The following is a 13,417-nucleotide window of genomic DNA, read 5'->3' on the forward strand; positions in this document are numbered from 1 at the left end:
CGGAGCCCCCCGGGGTTGCGTGAGGCGGGGCGGGTCCGGGACCCCCCCTCGGGGGAAGGGGAGGGCGCAGGGACCGCGCGGAGATCGTGGGAGCCGGCAGCGGGCGCCCCGTCGGGGGTCCCGGTCCGGGGGGTGAAGGGAATGGGAGGTGAACAGAATATTGGGGTGAGGGCAGCGTGGGGTGAAAGGAGTGTGAGGTGAAGGGAGCCATGGGGTGAAGTGAGCTGTGGGGTGCAGGCAGCCGTGGGGTGAAGGGAGCCGTGGGCTAAGGGCAGCATGGGGTGAGGGCAGCCGTGGGGTGAAGGCAGCTGTGGGTTTCAGGCAGCATGGGGTGAAGGCAGCCGTGGGGCCCGGGTGTCCCAGTTGTAGGGTGATGGGCACCCACCCACGGGGTGCTCATGGCCCAGCCATGGGGCAAGGGCAGGGTGGGGTGAGGGTGGTCCAGCCATGGGTTGATGGGCACCCAACCGTGGGGGACCCTCGGGGGCCACCCACCAGCCATGGTGCGGGGCACAGGCGTGGGGCGCAGCGCGTGCCCACAGAGCTGAACCCCCCCGTGCACCCCAGCACCAGCCTGTCCAGAACCGATGAGCCAGCACGGGCTGGACACAGGGGCAGCGACAGCGAGGGGCGGCAGGGAATTGCCTCCTGCCTGCAGCCACAGGCCAGGGTATGAAAATGCCATCTTGCGTTTTATGTCCTGGTGGATAAGAGAGAAAACCTGATCCAGGACAGGATCCCAGCCCACCGGGAGCAGCGCCGGGACCTCCAGCCCAGAAGGCGCTGGGTGCTCCCCACGGCTGGCCAACCCCCCAGCCCCACTTTCCACTGCTGGGAAATTCAGCAGGATTGGCCCAAATGCAAACAGTAGCCAAACAACCAAACCACCAGCTTTTTTTCCCTTTTTTCCCCGATACCTCAGGTCACTTTTTATCGCAGATGCACTCAAACCTCGGTTCTTGCCAGATCGGTATGGGGGCACACCAGAAACATGTGACCTTTTCAATCAGCAGGCATTTCTCCTCAAGGGCATGTCAATATTGACATTTTTAAGAGCTTGGGAAAAGAAGCTTCAGCACTAAAACGCTTCTTGCACAGACACTTGAAAAAGCTTCTGCAACGCTTGTTGAGCATTTAGGGACACACTAGAATCGGGATTAGATTTTTATTTCTTGACTGTTCTCTCCTCTGTTTACAAATAATGTAAATGTATTTCAAACCAAATAAAACTAATCTGTCCCTATGCTGTTCGCTCTTAGAACGGAGCTGTTAGGGTTTAAAATGGCAGGTATTTCTTTTATTGATTTCCACCCACGTTCACACCTTTTGGGTTGCAAGTCTCAGTTCTGAAGAGAGCTGGATGTATGGGCTCAGGCTGTCATCCAGCCATAATCAGAGGAGTTTCTTGAAAAAAAAACAACAAACCAAACCACCAGTATTTTTGGATATAGGGCATGCATGACTCATATGGCTGAAGTCACTAAAACTATTCCTCTTAAATTCAGCATATGCCTGAGTGATGTGCTATACCCAGGTCACCCCAGGTTAGCTGTATGGGCAGAGCTTCAGGGGGTGGTTGGAGTTATTTTAACGAGCTTTCACCTTTTTATCAGAGATTTTACATGCAGTCAGGACCATAGGAGCAGGTCTTTAAACCAGGTTTAAGGTCAGGCAGCTCCGGCACTGCCCATGGGCTATTGTTCTGCTAAAACACGGCACTGAAAAGCCCGGGGAGCTGCCGGGGCAGCACGGCTGAGGCTTCAGCTGCACCTGAAGCAGCCAGAGGTGCCTCAGGAGGTGAAACTAATTCCCCAATTAGATATAAAAGGTCACGCCAGGCCTTTTGTGTAAAGGATTATTCATGTTTAACAGGTTTTTTTTGCTCTGCAGAGCCCAGCAGGCTGGAGGAATGGAAGCAATTTGCTCAACTTAGAAATAGCGATTTAAGTGCTTCACAGAACTTGGAGGGGAAAAAAAAATATAGTGGGGAAAAAAACACAAACCAGGTTTATTCTGCTAATTAGGAGGGGGAAGAGCTGCCTTTGCTGGGGAAGGGGTTTCCACCTCCTTGGCATTGCAGAGTAAAGGTACTCTTGTTGCTGGATTACGCCGATCCTGTGCTGTGTATGGGGCAGAGGCATGAGAAGGGGTTACCCAGAAATGTGAGTACCAAGCGCCGGAGCTGCAGGAGTGGGGTGGGGGGATGTGGCCCTGGGGGTGTCTGGGCCAGCAGCTCTTCTGTAAGGCTGAAAGCTTGAAATAAGGTGGGAGGATAAAATATAAGTGTGGCTGGAGTCATGCTGTGAGCCATTAAGGCCTTTGTTGGAGAAGTGCTGGGTTGCTGACTGGGTGCCCAGCTGAGACCCAGCAAACTCAGTGGTTAAACGAGCAGAGAAATGCCAGTGATAGCCAAGCTGAATGAGGGGGCTGGGGCTGGATGGCGAGAAGGCAGCATGACTGTGAGTGGGTGTGGGTGCCTACCAGCCCTTCTCCCCGCTGTCTTCCCACAAAGACTGAGGGCGATGTGTTGGAAAACTGTTTATTTTCTGTGTACAGGGCACGTATTGTTGCATTAAGGAAATTTCAGGGAATTCCTTGTTTTGCTTGAAGTTGCTTAGGGCCCTTCCCTGCCACCTTTCAGTGCGTGTCCCTGAGCTGGGGATTTGCGTTCCCGCCATGTGGCTGGTGAAGGGGGCCACAGGCTCGTCCACGGGGGCAGTGATGGGGGATGCGGTTCTTGAAACCCACGGGGCTCCTGACGGCTTCGGCACAGGGCGAGCAAAGGGCCCACGGGCTGAAATGCGTTGGGGAGACGGGGTGCGGAGTCATGAGAGGTTGTTCTGAAACATGCAGCCACTGCTGTCTGCAGGTTGTGTCCTTCCTTCTGCAGTGGCCGCTCAGAGCGTGCACAGCTGTGGTTTCTCTTCCACCTCTCTGGCCACCTTTTCTTGCAACCTCCCCTCCCCTCAGTGCTTCTTCCACTCCCATTTTTCCTTTTGGAAATGATTTCCAGCTTATTTCAAGGTACTGAATTGCTACATGATCGATTGATATGCGGATAAAGACTTCAGAAACGGGGGCTTGTGATAAATTAGCTCTAATTGGGCTTTTATTACTGTAACACAGTTGAAACGCGTGATTAAAAAGAGGAAGCAAGCATTGCTTCATACTGATTTTAGTGGTGAGATGAAGTTAATAAGTACAACTCCTAACGAGATTTGAGAGGCAAACAATAATCTCAATGTCCAGCAACTACAGTAATTACTTTGTTTCCATTGCGTTATGCAAGAGTGTTATGACAAGCTTGGTGCTAATGAGAGCTGAAATTAACCCCGGGGATAATTACCCTGCTGACCTGAGCGAGGGGCTGATGGGGAGATGGGGCAGATCGCCACCGATTAGAGACCTTGCACCCTTTGGTTTGTTTTTCAGCATGGACGGAGCCCACAGCAATCAAGCTATGGAGAAGCTTTTCTTTCCTTGGCTCCAAAATGAGCTGAGCGGCTGTTCGTTGGGTGGGCGTGGACCTTCTCCCCCCAGCTCTCTCTGGGTACTGGCTCCAGCCATGCCCGTGTCCCACGGGTAGTTTGCATCTGCAGGTTCAGCCCTGGCAGCAAACCTAGCACGTCATTTCAGGATCACAATGTAATTTTCCTGACTCTCCAAACTCAAACACCTTTGATTTGCCTTGGGAATGGCAGGAGGAGTTGGCTGGAGGGTTGTGTTTGTGGTTTCTGGGAGGGTAGGACCTAGATCCTAACCCCAGCTGGACAGGGAAGGGGTTGATCTTGGAGATATCCCAAAGGAGATAAAGAGTAAAAACAAAGCTGAAAATGTTTGAAAGGGGAAGGGGGAGCCAAGCCTCCCTGGGCAGCCTGTACAGCTGATTCCACATGGCATCTCTCGTGGGTTTGGGCAGTGGATTACAAAGGCACTGGGAGGGCAACAAGCACCCAGAAATCCACCCTGGGTCTGCAAAGATTGTCATGAAAAAACAAGCAGCCACTTGCCCCCAACCACAAACACCATCTTCCAGCTAAAATACTGTTAGGAAGTTTTTATTAGAAGTGTCAGGACAAACACTGCAGTTTTTAAGCTCTCGGCTATTCAGAAATATGCTGTCATGGAACTGCTTTGGAGCAGTTACTGCCTCTCATGAAAAGACTGGGCCTTAGTAATTTTTATCTTCTTCATGGTGTTTTTTTTTCTCATTTGGAAGGAAAAACAAATCCTTCCTTCTCCGCAGCCATCACCTTGAAGCTGGATGTATTAATTGCCATTTGCCCCATAATAAGGGAGAGTAGTAACAGGGTTGCTCATTATTTAACGTGGCCGGGGTACCTGCCTGCCAGCCCATCAGCTCCGTTTTCTTTGGAAGCCTCTGATTCCACCTGCAAGATCTTTTCATCTTTACCTTAGTAGCTTATTAAAGAAGGGAAAATTAATAATCATCATCAACTGGGATTTTTTGGGGTAAGAGGAATTGAAATTGTCAGACGTGTCCTAGGAAAGTTCTGCAAAATTATGACTTTTGGTGAGAGAAGGCTGTTGATTTGTCTCAGCCCGAGGGATGTGGGTTGCTGTTATTAAAGCTGGCTGGGAGCTGACTTCAGAGGTGAGTGCTCATCCCCACCCAGTAATCAGCAGGAAGAAAATCATCTTTGCCTCCATATCACAGTCTGGTTGAGAGCTGCTGTTAATTTTAAACAGCAGAACGATCTGATATGGGTAGCAGAAGGCTCTTAAAAGATCATCTGAGATGAGAGATGGAGTCTGGACATGACAGCAGAGTAACGAATCGCTGCAGGGCTGGGACAGAGCACACCCACCCCGACTCAGACAGATAATTCATCCACGGCCAGGGCAACTGGCAGCAGTGCTGGAGCTTTTCCATCTGCACATGCTTGGGTCAGAAAAGGTTTTTCCAGAATAACCTTTACTCATCCCAAAGTGCATGTTGCTCCGGCCCAGGGGTTTGTGTCTCTGCATGGAGACAAGTGATGGATTTGAAAGCTGTGATCTGCCCCGCTGAGCCCAGCCTGGGAGCTGGCGATGCTGCTTGAAGCATCAGAGCTTGAGGCATCTGCTATGACATCCCTGTGTCCAGCCTGCCCCGTACTGATGATGACCAGGAATCAGGGTTTGCTGTGACTTTACCCTTTTCTTTGTGCGTGGATCACCAGGTTGGCTTCTAGAAATAACCACAGGTTCCAGCACCTGCAAGACATCTCCAGAGAGCAACCAGAGTAGGACCACCCAAAGCCACTTCTGAAAATCACAGGATGGTTTGGGTTGGAAGGGACCTTAAAGCCCATCCAGTTCCAACCCCCCTGCCCCAGGCAGGGACACCTTCCACTAGCCCAGGTTGCCCAAAGCCCCGTCCAACCTGGCCTTGAACCCTTCCAGGGAGGGGGCAGCCACAGCTTCTCTGGGCAGCCTGTGCCAGGGCCTCACCCCCCTCACAGGGAAGAATTTCTTCCTTAGATCTCATCTAAATCTCCCCTCTGTCAGTTTAAACCCATTACCCCTTGTCTTGTCCCTCCCCCCCTTTCCTGTAGCCCCTTTCAGTCCTGGGAGGCTGCTCTAAGGTCTCCCTGGGGCCTTTTCTACTCCAGCTGAACCCCCAACTCTCTCAGCCTGTCCTCACAGAGGAGGGGATCCAGCCCCCCTGAGCATCTTTGTAGCCTCCTCTGGCCCCGCTCGAGCAGGTCTGTGTCCTTCTGCTGTTGGTGCCCCCAGAGCTGGACCCAGCACTGCAGGGGGGTCTCCCAAGAGCGGAGCAGAGGGGGAGAATCCCCCCCCTCGCCCTGGTGCCCACACTGCTCTGGGTGCAGCCCAGCACAGGGGTGGCTTTCTGGGCTGCCAGCTCACATTGCTGGCTCACAGGCAGCTTTCCACCCACCAACACCCCCAAGTTCTTCTCCTTGGGGTGCTCAGTTGGTGTTTATCACCTGTTCTGCAAAATGGCAATCATGGTGCAGACTGTCCTCCCGCAGCAGGTTGCAATTTTTCCCAACCTGAGATCCTGGAGTGCCTGTCACTTAGAAAGCAGGACGGAATATTCTCAGCATCATTATACGGTGCTGCCAGCTCACACTTCAATTGGATTGATTTTGTCAGTTCAAGTACACGGTGAACCACCTTTTTTTCCCCTCTGTGGGTGGGAGCTCTTGGGAAAGCGCAGGGAGGATCAGACTGAGTGCGTTTATCAGCACACGTCAAGCACAAACAAAGCCGACATCCAGAGGCAGTAGGCAGCTGCCCATCCTTGTTTTCCCAGGGATGTGTGTGAATCCTAGCTGTGGGCTGCATTTGTGCATTGCCTTGTGCTGGAGAGGGATGTTTAACAGGTGTTTACAGTCGATTAGATTCCACAGAGGCACTAATCAACCTCAGCCATTGCCCCAGTATTTGTTTTTTCCTGAGTCACTCACTGGTTTAGGTGCTGCTTACAACGAAAAGGTGCCTTGAGGCTCCTGTTTCCCAGCCCCCTTTTCCTCCTTGTGCCTTTCCTCGCTGTCTGATGCACTCTAGTAGCCTGGCTGCCGTTTTTGCCAGCACAATCCACAGCAGTTGCCCTTGCGTTGCTCTGAGGCAGCAGCACTCAGATTGTTTTAGATTTCACTTTATTCTGTCCCATCTTGAAAACAAATTACTGGCAGCCTGATGATGGTGATGTGTTACAATACCAGCATGATCCATCCCTCTGGGAAGTTTACAGGTGTAGAGAAATGCTGTTTCACGCAGAGAAAAGGGTGAAGTATTGTCTTTGAGAGGTACAAACTGGGGCGGGGCTGATATTTCTTTTGTCATTACAAGTTAGCAGGTCTCTGTTCGTAACAGGGTGCTTCCAGACACAGCTCCTGTGGACCTGTCTGCACCAACTGACACTCTGCTTTTTCTCTATTGCTATGTGGGTACAAATGGCTCAGCTTTTTGTTTAGCTTGGCACATCTCCCGGGATGCAAATTATTTCCACCTATAGGAAGGCTGGTGCTGCTGTGTAAAAAAAAAAAAAAAAAAAAAAAAAAAATCCCTATGGAAAATGCTGCTTGCACCAGCAAAAGTTTGCCTGGCTGACAGGAGCTAACCAGCCTGCTTTTCCTGGGGTAAACCGTAGTAGCTTGAAGTCAAGTCCTTGCTTAAACCACCTGTAGCACCACAGAGTGCAACGACACCACCCAGATGTGTTGCACTGCCTCATGTGTTCGGTTTAAGACATCTTGTAAAGTTCTTTGGAGTCTAACGGAGGAGTTCTTACGGTGATTTAAGTACAGACCCATCCCAAGTCTGATTTCTCTGGGTCAGCGTCCAAAGGCTGGGCCAAGTGAAAGCTCCCAGCTTGTTCTTCCCTCCCCACCCTAGTGCCTTCACTGGCCACTGCCCTTTTGAGCAACACAGGGTTGGACTAAAGTGTTGATGTTTCTACACAGTAAAAGCATGGTTAGGTTAAAACTAGGTAAAAAATAGCTTGTGTGCTCACCAACCAGCTTTTTAAAACACTTTTCTTTGTTCTTCAGTGGGCAGATCAAGCCCCGAGTCCTACCGTTTACACCCCAGTTGAGTCAGTTAGGCAGCCTCTGGAGCAAGTCTGGACTGACAGGGCTGGATCTACTGCTTGATCTGACACCCATCTCCCACTAAACGCCAACTTCTAAGCACTTTGGCAGGTTCAATTCTCTGCTCAGAAGATGATGCTGCAGTGCTTCAGCACCTCATTTACTGTCTTGTGCTGACATTGCCAATCAACAGCCACAAAAAGCAAAATGGTATTTCTTCCTGACTCTCATCCAGCGCGACGACTGAGCAAACCCACGCTAGGCCCAGCACTGTTCAGATTTCCTGGCCGTGCTGGAGCCGGAGGAGCTGCCACAACTATGCTGGAAGCCAACCAACCCTTTGCCAGCACAGCCATGGGGTTGCTCAGGGTGGGGCATGGCCCACCCCTCACCAATGGGGACTGTGATGGCTTTTTTTTTAAATTTTTCTCCAGAAGTCCCTAGATCCGATGGAAAGATCCGTGCCTGTTCTCCACACGCAGCAATAGGATTCCCTCCCTGCCATCCTGGCAGAGCCCGCTTTGCAAATGCTAATTACAAATAGCTCCTCTTCCCTAAACTGCTCCTCCCACACAAGACACTCCTCGGAGAAGCTGGAATTTTGGAAAATGAAAGGGTGTGAGCTGCTCTAAGTGCCCTTCTCTAGAGGGCATGCCAGGATATGTGGACCCAAACTGTAAGTGTTTCAGTACAGTTATTCTGAAAACATTTCTTTCTCGGATAGCTTAAACGGGAATAGACAAAAGAATGTGAAGTGTCTTCACAGTCATTGCTGATCACAAGAAAGAAATGCATTGACTACAAAACAGTCTGGGTACAAAGAAATTGCATCTCTCTGTACGTACTATTTCTGGTAAATACTCAGAAGCATCTTTGTTACAGCTTGACATCACAGGTGAGAGATGTTCATAGCACTGTGTCAGTACAGGAAAGCAGATGTATTTTTAGAGATAAGTTAAAGGGGACATTTAAAAGATGACTAAACCCACTCTCCACCAAGACAGGAGACTTGCAAGTCTTATATCACTGATGTTCAGGTGATTCACTATAGTTCTCAAGTCTTAAAAAAATAAAAGTGTTTGTTTTAATGGAGACTCACGAGTGTGACTTTGGGCAGCCTGGTTTTACTGCAAAAACTGATTGTGGAAACAAACACTGAGTCACGACGCCAACAGAGAACCACCAACAGAGAAACAAGGGTCGGCAAATGAGATAACAGCACCATTTATAACTGCACTGACAGGAAACAAGGAAGCTCTATCAAGAAGCTACTTTTAAAAATGTCTTTTGGTGCAGATACATGATGAACATGGCATGACTAGTGTGCACAGATGATCAGAACCACCCCTGCATGTTCTGTCTTGAGGAGCTGTATCCCACAGAATATGTAAGCTGCTTCCCTCTACCGACCTTCCATGTCAATGCCAAGACAGAAAGCACCCATTCAAGTACACGGTTAGGGATTCTTTGATTAGTCATGGGAAATAACCTTCTGCAGAGTTAAACAGGATGACAAACAAATACTAGAACATAATATTTCAAGTCAGAGAATTGTATGCAAGTCTGTGATGAAAACAAGTTGTTTGTAGCCTCCCTGGTTATTGCTCTGGGATTCCCGATACAGAATCTCACCTGACCCTCTTTTGGAAAGGCTGAAGGAGATAAAGAACAGGTACCAAATCACCAACAAGAATAAAAATACTCCCCCTCCAGCCTATTCTATAACACCTAGTTTGGTCAATAAAGGGGGACATTGTAGGAGGGTACATCAGAGAGGAATGTTAAATAGTTACAATGTCAATGATACCATCAATTTAACCATCACAGTGATAGCTTCCTGCAGGGTTCCAAATTCATGTAGGTGAAAAATATCTGTCTTCCTCCAGGCACAGCTCAGGGCCAGCTCAGGCTTAAACAGGGAAGATCAACAGAAAACACCACAGTGGACTTTGCAAGAAAGAAAGAAAAAAAAGCCCAACTGAGTAATAAAAAAGGTACAAGACAGGAAAAAAAAAACTGATTCAGTGGTTTTATCTGTTCTATTCTAGACCGTTATGTCTTCTGATGCTTCTGAACAACTGCTATTTGTGTTTAATACATCTCCTGATGAATTACAAACGATTCACATTCAGACTGGAATGATCAGGTTGCTACAGGCTGGGAGAAGATGGAAGTAAGATTACAGTTCAGTACGTGGGGTCACAGGCATTCTGCTCTCATCCGTAACAAATGCCAGTCACTGTCTCTGGAGGGCCAGAGCTGGGTTTTTTGTGTGTTGGGGTTGTTTTTTAAATGACTGATAATTGGCACTTTTGCTCCCCCCGATATTACTATCGCTGGATACAACTTCATCAGGGCTGGGAGAAGAGGCATCTCTGTGGCAGGGCTGGTGTCTACCTCACTGCTCGGCGGCTGGAGGGTCTCCCTCCGTCTCCTGCTTCTCTGGCTGAGACTCCGGCGGGATGAGGTACTGCACCTCCTCGGTACTGATCGCCACTTTATCAGGCTGCAGCCAGCGCTTCAGATGTTCTAGTGTGCTGAGGGAAAGCAGAGACACAGAATGAAACATGAGCAATTCAGCCTCCCAGGAATCTATGAAAAAAGCATCAGGAAAATCCTCCACATATATTTCTTGCACCTCTGCAGGTGTTCCTGTTGCCATGGATAAGATCTGTCATGAGACCGATCTGTGTGCCAGGGGAGTAAGTGGAATCTTTCATCCTACAAAGACATTCTGCTGCAGTTGGGCTTTTTAAACTACTGTTAGAAGAGTTCCCCCCTAGAATGATGCAAATGGTCATTATCAAACAGTCTGAGGAAGCCTGCAACAGCCTTACCAAGTTGCAGTGAGATGTGATTTCTGTCTTAGTGCCCCGTCACAAGTCCTGACAAAACCTTATTTTAGTTTTTAAGAAATAGAAGTCTGTTTGCCAACACAGTAAGTGGTGATCCCTTCTCATTGACTTGCTCATTACCTTTCATCAGAGTCGTGTCCCTCAACATAAAATTCAGACTCAAACTTCTCCTGCAGGAACCTGTCCCAACATTCCTTCTTAGCCTGGGCGAGAGTGCGCAGCATATCCTTGGAGGTCACCTCCCGAGACAAGCCTTTAATTCTCATGAGTCTTCTCTCTGTGAAGAGGCAAAGGAGGGGTCTTTATTATGTTTTTCTGAAAGGGAAGAAAAGAACTACCTGGACTTCTATATCAAAAAAGTTAAATTAACTTTTCAAGACTAAGTAATATTTTAAAAGTCATTTTTCACTCTGTATTTTACATCTGCACAACCGTCTTTGTTGTATGTATACAGGATAATTTTTAGGTGATGCTTCTGAAGAAAATAAGGTTTATGCAATCAGTCAACTCCACCCAGTTTTGAGTTTTCATAACTTTCACTTACTGTTCAGTTCCCATAAAATCACAGGAGAGTACAGATCTCACAGGAATTACGTTCCCGCCATTTCCATGCAAATTGGCATGGAATAGAAACCACACTAATTGCAGCATGAATCCAAATAATGTGCAAACTGAGGAAAAAAAATGTGAGTGCAGCAGTATTATTAGCTGGATATCTTGTAACAGAATGTGATATTGTGAGTTCCTCAGCCACAGGGGACAAGGAAAAGCGTTTCCTTATCAGACACAGGGTAATCTAACCATTATACATAAAGAAAGCAAATTTCATTAATTCCTCCGGTCACAAAATCCCATTATACCAGTTTCCTCCTTAAAATGGCTCAGGTACTGACTTATCATCACACTTTTTACGGAAAAGTGTATCATCATTAGTGGAATGGGGCTAGTTCACAACACTGGGGCCCCCCTGTTAAGCTTTCTGGGGTTGTCTTGAGTTGCAGAATTGAGCTGTCATCAAAGCCTCTGGCCCTAGCAATTCTGAAGATTTGAATTATCCTATTTGCCCAGACATCCTGCCAGGCTGACGCTGGGATTCTGCAGTCACTAATCCTGGCCAGGTACAAACACAGAACAGGTTTATTTCTGTTGACTTAGAATATACAGGAGAAACTTTGTGCTAGCATTACGCTTTCATCTTGGCTGTGAGAAAACAGACACAGCTCTAGTCTGAAGCCTGCTTGTAAAAATTAACCCACTGGCATTTTCTGAACAAGTCGGAACTGCAGCAGTAATTAATACCAGAAGAGCAATGTATGTCTCGTTGCTGTGGCACCCTTGATCTAAGAACTCTGAATAATGTACTGCAAAACAATAGTCTTAAACAGCAACTAAGGCAAGATGGAAGTTTTAGCAGAAATAAAAGCTTAAAAAGCCACTTCTGCCACCCATTCCTCCTGGCCTGTTTCTGTGTGCAGCCTCCAACGCAAGCCAAGACAACTATATATGTGGCTGTAAACCAGGTTACAAAGTGACCCAAGACAAAAATAACTCCACAGAAGGGAAGGAACAGGGAAAGAAGAGCCATAAAGATGGAATATTTTGAGTGGAGGGAGGAGCAGCCCAACTGCTGGAGAGCAAGGGAAGCCCAAAGCTTCCTCCTAACAGCCCAGAGGAGCGCCTGTCCCAGGGCTGAATGCTGTTGTAGTAAGGCCTCCGAAGGCAGTAGGAAATACTTAAAACACGTGACAAATTCCATGGCCTTAGAGCTAGACTGCAGCGCTTAGCTGTACTAGGATGTCAACTCCAGTACTGGTAACCCTATCATCCCTCATATCAAGTGTTTCCATCAGCTGTTATGCTGCTCACAATCAATTTGTAGCTTTATAGATTATGCAGGAATTAAGAGAAGCAATTGTGCAAAGACGATCTGTCATCTTAAAATACAGACTCTAGCAGGCATGATTTAGGAAGGCATCTGAACTTTCTTTCCCGTACCCATCCCCCTCCTCTCCAATCATAAAACAGGTCACAGAAAGAAATCTCACTTTTCTCTTTCCACTCAGAAGCATCTCCTGAGACTCCACAAAAAGAATAAGACAAATACAGGTAACACAAAGCCACACAGGCTCTATAATGAGTTCAGAATGCACTTCCCCTCCCCAAGTCAACTACAGTGGAACTACATGCTCTTCAGAGAAATAACAGCCATGTCCCTTCCCCACTTATTTTAAGGGAAAAAAAAACCAACAAAAAAACAATCTGTACTTGACAAAAAGTTCCTTTCAGTGGCACAGGTGAAGGAGCTATGATCACACTTCTCATTTTCACTAATGCACTTAAACGAGTCAGATGCTCTATTAAATAGTTGCAAGACATCTTTCCAAAGCCGTGAGCACCATCACCTCAGCTGCATAAACAGAGCCACAGCTGTCATCAGGCACCTAAGCAGATGGAGAAATCGAAGCCTCACCAGACACTCACCTAGGGATGCTAAATACACCTCCGAATCATTCAGGGGTGCCCAGGGCTTCAGATCTGCTTGGGAAGAGCCATCTGTCCCACTGCCCTGGCTTCCTCCATCGGTGTAGGAATCCATGAAGGAGTCTGTAAAAGCATCGCTAGCATCTTTCTGGTCAGGATGTGGCAGGCACGAGCAGATTTCAGCCCAGAGGTCTTCGCTGGACCTGGTAACCACGGAGTCAACGCTCTCAATCATTCTCATCGTGAAGTCCTGAGGTGGGGGAATCGAGCGATGAGTACTGGGCAGAAAGCCCTCTCTCGCAGGCCTCCCCCCTACCTACACCCCCCGCCCGAGTCATATCATCAGATGTTTTCGGGCCCTCTCATCCCATCGGGGAAGAAGCCTCCCTCCAGAGAGTGATGAATCGCTCCAGTGTGTCGCGTTTACACCCAGGGGCCCAGCGAGCCCCTCAGGGCCTGAGGGACCCCGCAGGCCGCGCTGCCCCTGCCGGCACGGCGCCCCCGCCGCCCCTTCCCTCGCGG

The 13,417-nt window shown here is 48.6% G+C and overlaps 2 protein-coding genes across 5 annotated transcripts in view; one reads left to right on the forward strand and one right to left on the reverse strand.

The window, feature by feature from the left end:
* Positions 1 to 8,476: 8,476 nt before the first annotated feature.
* LOC113481036 (protein-L-isoaspartate(D-aspartate) O-methyltransferase-like) overlaps positions 8,477 to 13,417 on the forward strand; it is a 10,830-nt gene continuing 5,889 nt past the window's right edge. The window contains exon 1 of the mRNA XM_026850294.1: positions 8,477 to 8,481. The gene's annotated coding sequence lies outside the window, so the exon portion shown is untranslated. The remainder of the gene's footprint in view (positions 8,482 to 13,417) is intronic.
* Positions 8,760 to 13,417, reverse strand: part of CCDC32 (coiled-coil domain containing 32) — a 4,802-nt gene continuing 144 nt past the window's right edge. Inside the window, exons 2-5 of one of the 4 annotated variants that reach the window (XM_026850302.1) lie at positions 12,896 to 13,169; positions 10,535 to 10,691; positions 9,957 to 10,096; positions 8,760 to 9,506 (exon numbers count right to left, since the gene is read on the reverse strand). In XM_026850302.1, coding sequence (XP_026706103.1) covers positions 9,958 to 10,096; positions 10,535 to 10,691; positions 12,896 to 13,136 — 537 coding nt within the window. In that variant the 5' untranslated portion in view covers positions 13,137 to 13,169 and the 3' untranslated portion in view covers positions 8,760 to 9,506; position 9,957. Of the gene's footprint in view, positions 9,507 to 9,840; positions 10,097 to 10,534; positions 10,692 to 12,895; positions 13,170 to 13,238; positions 13,412 to 13,417 lie in introns of those variants that run through there. The other 3 variants (XM_026850305.1, XM_026850304.1, XM_026850303.1) reach the window with 3 other exon arrangements.

Source organism: Athene cunicularia (assembly GCF_003259725.1).
Source record: "Athene cunicularia isolate RWA chromosome 5 unlocalized genomic scaffold, athCun1 chr5_part2, whole genome shotgun sequence".
NCBI classification, from domain to species: domain Eukaryota; kingdom Metazoa; phylum Chordata; class Aves; order Strigiformes; family Strigidae; genus Athene; species Athene cunicularia.